Genomic DNA, 12,510 nt, shown 5'->3' on the forward strand with positions numbered 1-12,510 from the left:
CTAACTTATGGTACCACATCTAGCAATCATTGATTAGAGTTAAAATAAAGCATATTCGGCAAGAACACAAGTCAAATCCCATACCATAACATTCCAAGACAAGGCTATATCATCTCGGAAATGTGTTTCCAGAAGCCATTTACTGCAGCATCTCTACAAAAAGTCATCAATTACAATCTGTCAGACTAAACTGCATTTATTTGAAAAGGCTATGCAGTGCCAATCATTATCAGTCCTATAGTCCTTTAATCCTGAAAGACTTCCAGTACTCAAGACCACAACAGCCTGAGAAAGAACTGTGTAAATTATAAAAGTTAGCAGATCATATCATCAAGTTTTAAAGGCATTGTTTAATATAACAAAATATCTAACACTAGTGAACAAAAATTGTTCTCTCATTGTTTCATTTAATTAATTATTATGGGACCAAAGTTTGAATTTGAAGCTAATAGTATCTCACATAAAATGATTATAAGATGAAGGTGATGCATCACAATGAAGCTGGAGAGTAGTATGCAAATGTTGTAAAGCTTTAGGCCTTGCAGCCTCAACAAATACAACAATCATAAACAATGCAGAAAAAATTAGTGTTCTGATCTAACAGTACCTACTGTTTTTGCATGTAATACTATATATACAAGGAGTGCATGTTTAGAAAAGACAAACTTTTGACTTTATGGATTGATGATTTGACCAAAAAAAAACAAGTTTATGTTACTCAAATAATCATGAATAAAGCCAAGGCTTTGATAAAATTAAGAAAGAAATAGATAGTAATAATTTGTTACTAGTAGAAGATGATTTTTAAATTTTAATCCCTCTCAAAAAAAATTCATAACGTTAAAGTATCTAAGGAAGCTGCAAGTGTTAATATTATGGCAACTAATAAACATCTGACCAAATTCCAAAGAATTATAAATGAAGATGAATATTCTTCTGATTTATTCTTCCGGTCTTTAATGTGGATGAAACAGGATTGTATTAGAAAAGGATGCCATCTAGGTCCTTTATTATTTCTGAAGAAAGTCTCCCTGGTTTTAAAGGCTCAAAAGATTTCTTAACTTTTCATCAGAGCCATTGAAACTAAAGCCATTGTACTGTACCATTCAGAGACACCAAGAGCAATGAAAAGGATTGTGAAAGCACTTCTTCCAGTTTTTTGGCAATACAATAAAAAAGTCATGGGTTATGAAAATTACTTTTACTAAACAGTACATCCGACTCTTATCCTGAGGCTTCCAAGTTTTGCAAAATTAATAACTTTCCTAAGAGAGTGTTATTGGTCAAGGACAATGTTCTCAGCCACCCACCTAATCTTCAAGACATCCCTAATGGACATTTAGATCTCAAAATATTTATTTACTACCATACACAACATCAATTATTCAATCAATGGACCAAGGCATGATTGCAACATTCCAGGTATATTACCTGGAGACAACCTTTAGAAGTACAATAGAGCTAATTGATACAGCAATTTTGGTGAAGAAGTACTGGAAGTTGTATCATATTTTGATGATCATCATCAACATTACATTTTCCTGGAAAGAAGTGAGGCAATCCTGTATGAATGTTATTTAGAGAAAATTGTGGCCAGATGCTGTTCTGGAGTGTGATGGCACAGAACTAGTGGCAGAAGTGGTAGAAAAAAATCACAGACATGGCAAACAAACTTGGTTTTCAAAACAATGGTGCTCAGGATTGACTGTCAATGATCAGCATGACTGTCAAGTAACTCATCGACTTTCACTTTCAAAATAAAAAAACATTGAAGAGCTAGCTTTACAGCTAGAATAGGTACCAGAAGTGCAAGAATCATAAATGAAGCACTTTTCTATAAAGTTAATGCAAGACAATCTTACCAAAATCTAGATAACTTCTACACCAACAACCTTGACTGGGTGCACAGCTTTGCAATCTTCAAAGGAGTCAATATTCTTTTCCAGTCCTATCATATTTTGTTGGAAGAACTGCAAAATGTTGTGACTGATGTGACAGTGAACACTGACAAATTTCTTATGAAAGCAGAACATGCAGAGCCATTGTCAAGAGAGTTTGCAGTAGTAGCAGACTTCAGTGATCCCAAAGAGTAGATGTGAAATTTTTTACTAATTACTGATATTTATCATTAAATTCTTGTAAAGAACGTTAGAATATATAGTCATAAATTAAGTTTTATGCATAATTACATAGAAAAGTAATTGAGTTTGCATAGTTATAAAAAATTTTTTGGTCTTGGAACATCTCATTACTTTGCATTATAACTTTACCTCAATTTATATAGTTTCAATTTATGATCTCTTCTGACAGAACCTAATCCAATGTAAATCAATATCTATATATTCTGCCTACTTCCTACTGATATCTTGGAAAAAATGCAGACATAAGTGGCAATATCATAAAAGGATAAAGATCTTCATGAAGTCCCACAATTCTTAATCATTCAAAAGCTGTAAGTATTTCTTCTGCTACAATATGTCAGTCATTGTTAATTACTAGCAATGCAACACAGAATTTGGGTAATGCAATTCAATACACATTTTGTGCAACTGTTATTTATAATTATGCTAAAATAGTGGAGTGGATGAGGATCACATAGGAATTTTGCATATGGATTGTTGTTATAATCATTTTCCTAACGTGACCCTGGAAATTTGTACGGTGAATATCATACAAATTTCCATCTAAGCCAACATGACATTCTTGATAATGCAATTTTTATGAAGAGCTGTATATATATATAAACAGTGAATGAACGAGTAGCCATTGTTTATTTAAAAAATGCATATAAAAAAAAACACAAAAAAATAATTATTCTTTCGTTATTGTTGTTTTATCAAATTTTCTTAAATGTCTCATAAATGCTTTTAAAAGCATTTTGTAAAATTTAATCAATTATAAAGTTTCATTCTCAGACAATTATTTCATTTGATGTGAATCACTGCAAGTAAAATTATGTTCATATATCATTATAGATCAAAAACATATGTATAAATAGCTAATTGCTTATATTTACTGAATACACACATCTATACACACAAAAAAATCATTTCAATTTCATACTTCAATGATAAAAAAAAAAAAAAAAAATTANTTAATTTTTAATAATAGGACAATATTATGAAGAAATAAAGTTTTTATTTTTTTAAATTGTCTAGTGTTTCTTAAATAAAAAACATGATTTTCTTAAGTAATATAATTTTTCTGATTCTATTTCTCATCAGAAAGCATTAAATTATTATTCATGCACTAATTTATTATGGATGCTTGAAATTTAGCCAAAGCCAGCTCCAACAACTATTTATCTATTAGTAATCTTAACTACATTACATTCGAAATGACTTCCTCAACATATTGCCAACTCTCACTAGTACTAATCATTATTGAGTGTTATGCTACACTTACATATGTATTATAACCAAAACCCAAATCAGACAATTTAGGTTTAAGTTTGATTCAAAACAGTAAACAAACAAGTGATAAATTCATTGAAATGGTCGAAAAGGAGAACTAAAAGATGGAATGTCAATCCATGCTCTACTTATTTTGTGTTGTGCAAAAAGACTTTTTTTTGTAATGCTCGAAGTTTGTAAAAGTAATTTGATTTATTAAAAAACAAGATTTTGTTTTTATTTGTGAAAAATAAAGGGCATGAGTTTATGCCCATCAATTTATCTTACATCAAGATTACAATCACTACACCGTTAATCACTAAATCACTCATAATTCACTGCAATTATGAGTGATTTATGCAATCACCACACCATTCATAAATTGTAAAAACGAGCCAAAACACTCATCAAATACCCTTAATTCACTATTAAATTAATTGAAACCTAATTAATTTTTAGACTGATGCACAAAACAGAACTAATAAAACAAAATAATTGAACTAGACATTTCCTAAGTTTAATAAATTCACTTGTATACAGCAGTCTTGACCTCTTGTCCAATAGAACAATTTATGAATGTTTTCTGAAAGCAGAACATATTAAACAAAAATATTTTTTCACAAATTAAAGACAAAGTCGCTCTAAAAATATATTTTAGAGTAAATAATTTAGGAAATCAAAATCTTTAAAATGTAGGAACAAACACAGATAAAGGGTTAAAATGTACAGGTATGTGCCACTTAATGACAGAAGTCCTATAAGATTATAATGAAGCTGAAATCCTTAGCTACTTTTATGGTATCTAAACATAGAAAGGTACAAATACTTATCGTTGTGTTACAACTGTGTTATATAAGTAGACTATACCATATAGATTTGTCTAAGTTTGCTATTATGTTTGCTTCACAACACTTAATAAAATATTTCTCAGAAAATATTCCTGTTGTTAAGCAGCACATAATTATACACTTGATTAAAATAATTTGAATGTATTAAAAATACACATTCACAAGGAGAAAAAGTTGAATGCAATTATTGAAAATAAGCCCAATAAATAGAATATATTTTATTATTATTAAAATTAAACAGGTTTTAAAATACTGTCATCAATTTATTATTTACCCTTATGAAAGTTAGGATCGGCATTTTGCTTGAGAAGATAATCTACAATTTCATGATGAGCAAAACTACAAGCATACATTAATGCATTCCAGCCTGCGTGAAGAATGCTATCAACAAATACACCTATAAAACAAATTTGGTATATAAAAATAGCTTGCATATACCGTATAAAATAATATATATGTATTTGTATATTGCATGTATACAGAACCACCCAAAACAAAATCTACTTACGAAGTTTAGTGCTTTATTATCAGTACAGTAGAGCTATGACATCTAGGCACTAAAAGGTCATAAATGGTTATAAAAATTATAACTTGTATGGATTTTTATAACAATTTAGATGATTTTTTAGTGCCTAGATGTCCTAAATGTAATTATGAGTGAATGACAAGGTCATAAAAATCATACTAAATATCAACTAATTAATGCTTCTAGTCTTTTAAATATTATTTTATTAAATATTAGTATTTTTTTTACTATAATCTATTAATAGGACTTATCACACTGATTTAACTTGCAGATGAAATTAGAGAGAATGAATCAGTCTCATGATTCAAAAGAATAAATTTTAATTTGCATCTGTATACAGACTTTTCTTGTATTATGGACCTTTTCATCCCTTATCGGCAAATGTTTTAATCAGTTAATTTTTATTTATTTAAATTGTAATTACATACTTAAAACACTTTAGACAACTTAGTTTTAACTTAAGCACAAAAGGACTTCCAACAAAAGGAAACAAGCAATGTCTATTTAGAGTTTTATCCTTCAGGAATGGGAAAAAAAACTTGGAAGTTAGGAATAAGTCATCTAAAATATTTTATTTTATGTAATTACAGTTTAATTATTAATTTTTTTTATAATTTTTATTGTATAATTAAAAACTTATTGTATTTTAGAAGTACAACTGATAAAACACTTGCTGACGAAGGACGAAAAGGTCCAAAATACAAGAAAAGTCTGTATACAGGTACAAATTAAAGTTTATTCTTTTGAATCATGAGACTGATTCAATCAACAAGTTAAATCAGTGTAATAAGTCCTATTAATAGATTATGATCACAATCGACTAATATTAATAAAACATACTAAATATCATTCAAATCATCAGTTCAAACCATTTATATTACAATTTGTTCAATACATAATTGCTTTCGACTTCAATAATCTTTGCATCGTGGAGAGCATTACGGAAAAACAATTGCAATATTTTTCAGATCTGAATCTTAAGATATCTCTAGGAAAAGATTCTCAAATGCTAGAATGTTTTAAGTAACTTGATAATTTTGGAAGAAACCCAAGACATCTTCAAATTATGGTAACAAATTTGGTGATAAGACTGAAGAAGATTGCAATTAGAATTGAAAGCAAATATATTGAACATGTTTTAATTAAATGCGCCAAATAAAAACACCTCTATGTAAGCTGAAACTAATTTTAACTTGAACAAAACTTGAAATATTCTTTTCAACAATACTTTAATTTATTTAAGTTGTTTATTTATACAGTATAAATGAACATTATTTCAATTTGTTTTTAAAACTGTTAGAATGTCAATTCGAATTTACAGTTTGTATCTTCTTGTTAAACCTGATACAAACCTATGAAAATGAAGTCAAAAACATTCATTTAAATAAATTAAATTGTTCAAGCTAAATGTTCCAAATGCCGATTTGAAAAGTATTTGAGTAAGATTCATATACCTTGTCATTCAATTGTATAATTCACAATGAAGACATTTAAATTTTTGGCTACTTTATGTGCATGTTTGAATCAGCATGTGCTTACAAATACGTGTGCACACACACATGTTCATACATACATACATTACACATAAAATAAAGCACAAGATGATTCAAAATTCACAAAACTTGGCATCATCTTTATAAATAAACAAACTACTGCTTATTTCAGGAAAACAACACTTTATTACACAAAAAGATTTTCAGCCAAACATCTGACCATCCTCAGTTTAGAATCATCTTTGTTCTATCTAATTCTAAACAGTTAAAAAGTTTTTAAATTGAAACTATTCTGAATATTTAATTTGAATTCTGTTCCAATAAGAATTCTGTTCTACATAATTTGGAATTGTTAAACATATGGTTCTAAGCTAAGGAAAGATTTTCTTCGTTTAATAAAAAAAAATTGTCATCATCCTGAAATAAGCAGCAGTTTGATTTATTTATTTACAAAATAATTTATTTTAAACTTTTATAAAATTTTACTTCAATCTATTCAATAAACACTATTATATAAGAACAAATTTAAAATAAAAATCTTACTTTAAAGAAGTAAATATATATTTTAAAAAGATTTTAAATAAATAACCTTTATTTTCAATAAGTGATTTTACAGCTTCAAAATTTCCTTGAATAACTGATAATCTCAATTCGTGGAGAAGAGAAATATCTGTAACTCCTCTATGATTATTTACTTTATGTGAAGAAACAGCTTTCGTGTCATTATTTTTCTAAAAAATTAAAATCATAAAAAATTAACTATTTGAACTAATTACATATTTATATAATTTTTTTTTACAAATATCTTGATCAATCAAAATCAATCAATCGATCACTTTCCTCCCCTCTCTCTTTCTTTTTGGTGGAAAGTGATTTTACATTTCGAAATTTGAAAGTAAGAATAATAATAAACTTTGTATCTATAATAAAACAAAATATAAATATAATTTTAAACTGATTATCGCTGTAATACATTTAAATATATGAGTCATATATTTAACTATACATAATTAATAAATCTATAACAAATTTATCAATCTATATAGTGAGGTAAAAATTTTGAATTGAAATCACATTACCTCAGATCCGTACTGAAGTAACGTGATTTCAACCAGGGGCTCAAGCCCCTAAGCTTTCCATATCTGGTCTCAATTTTCATCTGTCTAACTTCGTTCTTGAAACTAACAAAGGACGAATGACTAGAGGAATGATAGCGAAAACGTATAAGTTTGTAATTTGAAAACTTCAGCCCAATTATACCAGGCCATTGTCGCTAATGTCAATAAGATTGTGTGTTCTTTATAAATCATTTCTCAAGATATATGACATGTACTATAACCTACTTGTTTTATACTAGTTGTGTTGATCTAATAATTTTGTTCTGTACATATAGATGTAATTAACAACAATATGAAAGTCCATGCTCAGATAGGAACAAAAGGCAATAAAGTTAGTTGACTGCTGGTTTTGAAAGACAGAATTGTGTCCATATGTATCTTTATTAAAATATACAACTGCAACCAAAAATGCAATACGCCAACAACTGATTATATTAGGCTATTATATTGCAATTATTTTGAATTAATTACTAATTAATTTGTCACTAGAGGAGGTGTTAGGCATCACCTCTTATTAGATTTAATAACTGTAATTAAATTAATTAATTTAGAAAATTCTGGAAGAAAAGAATCAGCCTAGAGTAGGTCTCAAATCTGCAACTGCCACTTATTGTGCAGATGCATTGCCAGTTATACTACCTGAGCCTCTAGTCAGATCTCTTCAGATACATTTAAACATGAGATAACCATCATCAGTTATCTATGGTGCTGGCTGAGGATGCATTCAGTGTCTGCATCCTGTAAACATTTACCTATGGCACAACAATCAACAAACCCAACAATAGTTATCCCATGTTTAAATGTATCTGGAAGAGGAGATTGGACAGGAGGCTCAGGTAGTGTAACTGGCAATGCATCCACAAAGTAAGCGGCAGTTGCGAGTTCGAGTCCTTCTTCGGGTCAATTCTTCTCTTCCAGAATTTTCTAAATTATTTAATTTAATTATAATTATTAATTCTAATAAGAGATGGCTCCTAACGCCTCCCTCTAGTGACAAATTATTTAGTAATTAATTTAAAATAATATGATATAATAGTCCGGTAGCTGGCATATGTTTGTACATTGGGTTTGTGGATGTTAGTTTATGTATTTGCAATAAAAAAATTAATCTGCATGAATAAAAATATACAACATATATATTTGTATAACAAAGTTTTTCATCAACTTTAACTGATTTGAAATAAAACCATACTGAAAGTCAGAATATATACAAAAATATTAATTTCTTCTTTACAATACTAGCTTTCATTATGACTGAATTTCGATCAATAATGAAAATTTTGTTGATATTACACATTTTTTTACATTGTATGCAAAATTGTTTTGTAAGAGAAGCAATATTAAAAAGAAAATACAAAACCAGGTTACACTTTAAACGTTCTGCTTAGGCATGAATATTTTGCATTTGAAATGATATCATTCTCATTAATGCATGAGCATAACACTACGTACTAATGTTGGAATTTCATATACCCAACAAAAACCACTATAGTTTTCATAAAAATTTAACAAAAAGGTAATTATATTAATTATTAGGATTGTTGTAACATATAGAAAATAACTAAGAAGAAGAATCTTATTTCAATCTTTGATTTGTATAAAATGTATTCAGGCACCTGTTCAAACTCACCTGCATTGTTTCTCTACGTGTTACGGCAGAGCATAATGTGGTATGACCTTGCTTGAAAAACACCACATGATGCAACAAGTAAACTTTAACCAATGACTACCAGTGTTTCTTCTATTAACTGTCATTTTGGTAATTTATTTATATTTGTAATTAAATCAAATATTTTAAAATAAATTATATACATAAACAATTTTTATATAATGCATTTATAAACTGAAATTAGAAACATTCAATTCTTTTACGTGACTTGCATCATATATTATCGTTTGAAATGCATGATATATGTTAAAAGTAATTGGATAGGATAGCAGTTATTTTAACTTCTGAAAGAACAATAAAATAAGGTTAAATTATCTACATTCCTTAATATACTTTGATTTAAATTTTAAATATAGCCATAATCTAATAGAATATTTCTATATTCATAAAGTCACTAACATACGGTTCTAAATTACCTAAAATTTTGTATATTATATATATTTAAGTGTAACACATTTTAATAAAATTAGGTCAGGAAAATTTTCTTTTCCAACTTTCCTGCATTCTTTTAGAAGAAACAAGGAAAGTTGTTTGATTAATGTTATCAAATATACAATTTATGCAATAAAAAAGTTTATTTATATTAAAAAAAAACTAACAACATTACTTTTCGCTAGCTGATAAACGAGTGATGTAATAAAATTTTCGTAAGAGCCACGTCATTTTTATTTTGCATAGCGGTCTCAAGGGATTATTATACTACATGACTTAGAATCTTTTCCTCAAAATTTCAATAATTTAATAGGAAAACAAGAGAAAATAATCTTGTTTAAACCATTATTTTAAAATTTTACAGTAGAAAATGTCTTTGACAATGAATTTCCTCCCCCCATTAACAATAAAACAATAAAAACCCCAAACAAATATTAAAATACAAAAAACAAAAAGGTAAAAATAATTTAATATTTACATAAAAGGTAAAAAGTACAATAAAGAAAAGGCTTAAGAATTATAAATAATCTTTTACAAGAGTTTTAAAATGATAAAACTATCATCATTCAAAAGATTTTTCAGCTGCAAAATCTATTAATTGCATACTTTTTATTCTACTAAAAGCAAACCAACGTCGTAAGTCCTAGTGTTTATAATACTAGGACTTACGGCATTGGTTTGCTTTAGTGGAGATGTTTGTTTCTTTGTATTCTAGTTATTAATTCATTATAAAAAGAATTTATAATGTGGTACGATCTTTAAATATAACAACAAAATGTTCAAAGTTTGAATTTTTGCCAAGTATTTCTTTTTTGTTTTAAGTAATAAATTTATAATACTTAAATGTATATAAACATTATTACTTATGTTAGTATATTAAAATCTAATTAAATTTGCATAAAATCAAAATTTTAAGCACATTTAGCATATTTCATATAGTGACTTTACGGTAAATATGTGCTATTTTAACATATAAAAACTTTATTAAAAATTTATATACAAGTTTTGAATAAAAAATTTACTTGAATTTAAATCAGAATTTTAAAATTCATGACAACAGACAGCTAGAAATATTACACCTTTCCTTTTATAAACAAAATATATCATGAAAAAAATATATTCAGATCTCTTTTCAATAAACAGAAGAACAATTTATGTATGGACACGTGTACAAATAAAGGAACAAAGAAATTGGGAAAATATTAAACCATCTTTAAATGCAATTATTGAATTAAAATAAAAAGTAAAATAATAAATAAATATTTGTATAACTTTTATCAAAATTTTGTTTATTAAAATTCTATCTGACTCTAAATAATTGTTTATAAAAGTAACTCGAGTTAAAATACATTAACAACCAGTTTCCCACACAAAACCCTTTCTTAACAGATTACCTGCGTGTTGCATTTGGGGCCATCGAGCGCTTATATGGAGCCCAGCTAGTTTTCTATTTTAGTAAAAATAACATTAATTTTATAGGGGTAAGACACACTACGGGTCTCTCGAGTCCCCACTCCTCCCTCTCAAAAGACCCTATCGCACCGCCTTATCTCACCAAACCAGGTAAATATCAAAAGATCCATTTCCCGAAGATTTCAAGTTACGTTACACATGATAATTATATATTTTTTGTAAATGCATCAAAGATGAAAACAAGAGTCTAATAAACTTGCACCAAATCTCTAGTTAAATATATACTTCATACCGTCGGAAACAGGTGAACTAGAAACTCCTCCGGGGCGAAGAAATTTAGGGGTGCCACCGGCAGTGCCCACAGACTACGAAAAAGAGGTGCATCGTGCATCACGCAAGGAACTTCAAATTCTACGACCGAACGTCGACTCCTGCAAGACGACACCGGACGCACTCGGGAATAATTCGGCCTCGAAAAGGAGGAACGGGGTTTCGGTCAACGCAATAGGTCAATAGACAAATATCGTTCATTAGTTTCTTTTATATCTGCAGAATAGACTATTAGTTACGAATTTTCTGTTGTTTGGGGCCTTCTTGGGGATTAGGAAAAGGGCAACAGGAACGAAAAGGGGGACACGTGTTACAAGTGCACGTGTCCCCCTCCTTTTCAACCTACGGGCGCCCCTGGGTGCCACAGCCGCAATATTAGTCGTAGCGCCCCCGGTTACCATTAATCAGAAAATTTCGACAGTTGCCATATTGTATATTTCAGAGAAACACGTCGACGTCACATACATATTGGACATAAACATAGAACATAATGGTTAAATTATGGCAATTAAAACTACAACAAACATAAACATACTCACGTTGTCAGGATTAATTTGAGTTTCTTCCCTTTTACGGTCGTCATTTAATTGTTCGTTATCGTTTTCATTCGTTTCTCCCTCACATTTATTTAGAAAATCGTGGCCGAAATCGGAAGTATTACGCGACGATTCGTCCATCTTCTTCCTCGACGAGCTTTATCGCCTACTGCCGATGCTTAGAGTAAACGCGAACACGTGACCCGATTTTGATGTCTCCGGTCGTTTTAAATATAACGCCAAGTCACTTAAACGACACACACACACACAAAAAAAAAAAAAAAATCTAATTTTGGATATCGTTTCCTGTCGTTCGTTTCGGAAATGTTTTTGAAGTCATTTATTAATAAATTTTCACCAATAAACGTAAGAAAATGAAGGAATATAAAAAATTTTCATAAACATTTTTTGTTGAATTTTGTAATTATAATAATAAATTATTTTATTTTTTAAATGTGTATAATTATTAAAAGGAATAAAATTAATAAATTTTAAGCCGAAATAATAATTGTTTTAACTCTTTCTGCTCTGTTGATACTAAGAGGGTATCCATCATGGGTTCGGCAAGACCTACAATGAAGACATTCGGGTGATGTGAAGTGGGACCCGAATATTGGAAACAGGCTATCCTTGAAAATTCTCTTTGCTCTTCCATATTCGATCCAGGGTTTTCCAGAGCGGCAGGTTGACGTCTCAATCCAGCTTAAGGCCCGATGCCTTAAGTAAAAGCCCGATCGGGCCTTAAGTAAAAGC

The 12,510-nt window shown here is 29.0% G+C and overlaps 1 protein-coding gene across 1 annotated transcript; it reads right to left on the reverse strand.

Moving 5' to 3' along the window:
- Window positions 1-4,043: 4,043 nt before the first annotated feature.
- Window positions 4,044-12,114, reverse strand: LOC111623834. Its single transcript, XM_023366551.1, has 3 exons — window positions 11,761-12,114; window positions 6,849-6,990; window positions 4,044-4,637 (listed from the first exon to the last, which is right to left on the reverse strand). Exons 1-3 carry the CDS (start codon window positions 11,896-11,898, stop codon window positions 4,507-4,509), a joined length of 411 nt encoding a protein of 136 aa, XP_023222319.1. The 5' UTR covers window positions 11,899-12,114; the 3' UTR covers window positions 4,044-4,506.
- Between the last annotated feature and the right edge of the window lie 396 nt (window positions 12,115-12,510).

Source organism: Centruroides sculpturatus, unplaced genomic scaffold, assembly GCF_000671375.1.
Source record: "Centruroides sculpturatus isolate CEXI.00-Female unplaced genomic scaffold, Cexi_2.0 scaffold49, whole genome shotgun sequence".
Classification (NCBI taxonomy): domain Eukaryota; kingdom Metazoa; phylum Arthropoda; class Arachnida; order Scorpiones; family Buthidae; genus Centruroides; species Centruroides sculpturatus.